This window comes from Haliotis asinina, chromosome 1 (genome assembly GCF_037392515.1).
Source record: "Haliotis asinina isolate JCU_RB_2024 chromosome 1, JCU_Hal_asi_v2, whole genome shotgun sequence".
Classification (NCBI taxonomy): Eukaryota; Metazoa; Mollusca; class Gastropoda; order Lepetellida; family Haliotidae; genus Haliotis; species Haliotis asinina.
In genome coordinates, this window is record NC_090280.1 from 34,833,929 (window position 1) to 34,837,856 (window position 3,928).

The 3,928-nt window shown below is 46.7% G+C and overlaps 1 protein-coding gene across 1 annotated transcript; it reads right to left on the reverse strand.

Moving 5' to 3' along the window:
- Positions 1–1,303: 1,303 nt before the first annotated feature.
- LOC137272031 (mucin-2-like) lies at positions 1,304–3,382 on the reverse strand. The gene has a single exon (XM_067804406.1). It carries the CDS (start codon positions 3,380–3,382, stop codon positions 1,304–1,306), a length of 2,079 nt encoding a protein of 692 aa, XP_067660507.1.
- Between the last annotated feature and the right edge of the window lie 546 nt (positions 3,383–3,928).

Below are 3,928 nucleotides of genomic sequence, written 5' to 3' on the forward strand. Positions count from 1 at the left end.
CCCCATGGCGTTATGGAGAAAATAGCTATGAGTCATGTATGAATGGATGACTGAAAATCTGCAGTGACACCAGGTAGTCCCGAACCTCATCCATGTTGAATGCCTATTTACCGACACATCTGATGGATAGGTTAGTAGTTAAAGCGTTCGCTCGCGAAGCCGATTTCGATTCACACAAAGTTTCAATGAGTAAAGCTAATGTTTGGGTTCCCCGTCGCGGTGTTCCTGGAATATTCTAAAGTCACTCACTTACGTACTAGCGATTAAAACTGTTGAGGGATACCGATGGTATTATCTAACTTTTGTCCTAATAGTACATTCTGACGCATTAAGTAACAATCGTTGAGAGGATGGTACCTCTTGTTCTGCTACTCTTTCACGCGAACCTTCCCAAATGGACAACTAACAGAAAACGAAGTAGTTCATGGTATTGGAATCAAGCTATGCAACATTAAATACACTCAAAGGGTATACAATGTATGAGATTTGCATACGACACAGAGTGACTAGAGTGTCATCTTTCCCACAGACATGGAGGTTCTTCGAGTAATTATGTGCACGTCTGTCCTTACTTAAACGTCCTGCTACGCATAAGCTGTTCTGCATGCAAGTAAATCCCCACCTATATACAGTTATCCCTGCATACATCTATCCTTTCAAACATGTACACTTACATACATCCAAACCTACATCCATGTCCACCAACATAAAACTATTCTTACATACATGTACACCTACATGCATCCACACCTGCATTCATGTCCACCAACATAAAACTATTCTTACATACATGTACACCTACATGCATCCACACCTGCATTCATGTCCACCAACATAAAACTATTCTTACATACATGTACACCTACATGCATCCACACCTGCATTCATGTCCACCAACATAAAACTATTCTTACATACATGTACACCTACATGCATCCACACCTGCATTCATGTGCCCCTCCATACAACTATTCCTTCACACATGAGCACGTAAACTGTCCCTACATACATGCACACCTACATACACCCATACCTGCATACAGTGATCCGGCATCATACATATAGCTATTCCTACACTGATATACACCTACGTACATTATCTACACAAAAATAAGAAATATTTATAATATAACCTGTTCATCACACACGTTGTCTTTCCTTACACGACACCCTCTAGAAAAAAACAAGCGCATTTTGTTATATTTTGTTTTGCAGGTATGTGCTCCTTCATAAACTGTAAATCGAACACCGCCTTTGTGGAGAGACGTCGTGGTGGCTCATCACGAGGAGTCGAGAGTAAGACTTATGTTAAGATCTTCGTTGAAACAAGGTCTTGAGTAATGTTTTCTGCGTGAAACATTCTCATAATATTGAGAGTGATGGGGTATATTTGGGTAATGGTGTAGATGAGAGTTGTGGTATAGACGAGAGTGGGGATGTAGATTGGGTTGGGTATCGGTATGTGCATGAGGATGATGGTGTAGATGATGGTGACAGTGTAGATGAGGATGAGGATGTAGATGAAGGTGAGAACGTAGACGATGTTGTTAGTGTAGACAGTGGTGAGAGCAGACGAGTGTGAAGATGTAGCTGAGGATGATGGTGTAGATGATGGTGACAGTGTAGATGAGGATGAGGATGTAGATGAAGGTGAGAACGTAGACGATGTTGTTAGTGTAGACAGTGGTGAGAGCAGACGAGTGTGAAGATGTAGCTGAGGATGATGGTGTAGATGATGGTGACAGTGTAGGTTGGGGTGGGGATGTAGACGGTGGTGAGAGCAGACGAGTGTGAAGATGTAGCTGAGGATGATGGTGTAGATGATGGTGACAGTGTAGGTTGGGGTGGGGATGTAGACGGTGGTGAGAGCAGACGAGTGTGAAGATGTAGCTGAGGATGATGGTGTAGATGATGGTGACAGTGTAGGTTGGGGTGGGGATGTAGACGGTGGTGAGAGCAGACGAGTGTGAAGATGTAGCTGAGGATGATGGTGTAGATGATGGTGACAGTGTAGGTTGGGGTGGGGATGTAGACGGTGGTGAGAGCAGACGAGTGTGAAGATGTAGCTGAGGATGATGGTGTAGATGATGGTGACAGTGTAGGTTGGGGTGGGGATGTAGACGGTGGTGATGGTGTAGATGATGGTGACAGTGTAGGTTGGGGTGGGGATGTAGACGGTGGTGATGGTGTAGATGGTGGTGACAGTGTAGGTTGGGGTGGGGATGTAGACGGTGGTGATGGTGTAGATGATGGTGACAGTGTAGGTTGGGGTGGGGATGTAGACGGTGGTGATGGTGTAGATGATGGTGACAGTGTAGGTTGGGGTGGGGATGTAGACGGTGGTGATGGTGTAGATGATGGTGACAGTGTAGGTTGGGGTGGGGATGTAGACGGTGGTGATGGTGTAGATGATGGTGACAGTGTAGGTTGGGTTGGGGATGTAGACGGTGGTGATGGTGTAGATGATGGTGACAGTGTAGGTTGGGGTGGGGATGTAGACGGTGGTGATGGTGTAGATGATGGTGACAGTGTAGGTTGGGGTGGGGATGTAGACGGTGGTGATGGTGTAGATGATGGTGACAGTGTAGGTTGGGGTGGGGATGTAGACGGTGGTGATGGTGTAGATGATGGTGACAGTGTAGGTTGGGGTGGGGATGTAGACGGTGGTGATGGTGTAGATGATGGTGACAGTGTAGGTTGGGGTGGGGATGTAGACGGTGGTGATGGTGTAGATGATGGTGACAGTGTAGGTTGGGGTGGGGATGTAGACGGTGGTGATGGTGTAGATGATGGTGACAGTGTAGGTTGGGGTGGGGATGTAGCTGAGGATGATGGTGTAGATGATGGTGACAGTGTAGGTTGGGGTGGGGATGTAGACGGTGGTGATGGTGTACATGATGGTGACAGTGTAGGTTCGGGTGGGGATGTAGCTGAGGATGATGGTGTAGATGATGGTGACAGTGTAGGTTGGGGTGGGGATGTAGACGGTGGTGATGGTGTAGATGATGGTGACAGTGTAGGTTGGGGTGGGGATGTAGACGGTGGTGATGATGTAGATGATGGTGACAGTGTAGGTTGGGGTGGGGATGTAGACGGTGGTGATGGTGTAGATGATGGTGACAGTGTAGGTTGGGGTGGGGATGTAGACGGTGGTGATGGTGTAGATGATGGTGACAGTGTAGGTTGGGGTGGGGATGTAGACGGTGGTGATGGTGTAGATGATGGTGACAGTGTAGGTTGGGGTGGGGATGTAGACGGTGGTGATGGTGTAGATGATGGTGACAGTGTAGGTTGGGGTGAGGATGTAGACGGTGATGATGGTGGACATGAAGGTGACAGTGTAGGTTGGGGTGGGGATGTAGACGGTGGTGATGGTGGACATGAAGGTGACAGTGTAGGTTGGGGTGGGGATGTAGACGGTGGTGATGGTGTAGATGATGGTGAAAGAGTAAAGAAGAGGAAATGCGTAACTTGCTACTTGTTACCTTACAGATTGAAATGGTAATTTAGCCAGAAATCAGTTCCAGCACAGGTGATATTTACGGTTACACGTATTCAGTAAAGAACACATTCTAGTGTTTTAGTTTGGTGTTGTGGAAACTGGAACACATAAAGTCCAGAATCAGCACCTACGTCAGCCGCCTGACCTGCTTATCCCCCAGTTTATTATATATGTACGTGGTGAAACAAGGTTGTATTTGTATTTTGTAGATTCATTTCCAAATCTGCATACCTATCTGAAACGTATTTAAAACGTGATAACTGGACAGGCGGGAGCTTCTCTGGGCGTGACAGGGTAGCTTTGCAGGTAAAACGTCTGATCGTCACTGCCCTGTGTCTCAGCCTTGGCCTACTTTCGGGAGCTTGACAGCTTACTTTCATCCTCAGTATCCAGCCTTGGCCTACTTGAAAGATGATGATACTTCTT

What these genes read in the sequence shown, in the direction of transcription:
- LOC137272031 (XM_067804406.1), bottom strand. Translation starts at nt 3,382, where the DNA reads ATGTCCACCATCACCACCGTCTACATCCCCACCCCAACCTACACTGTC.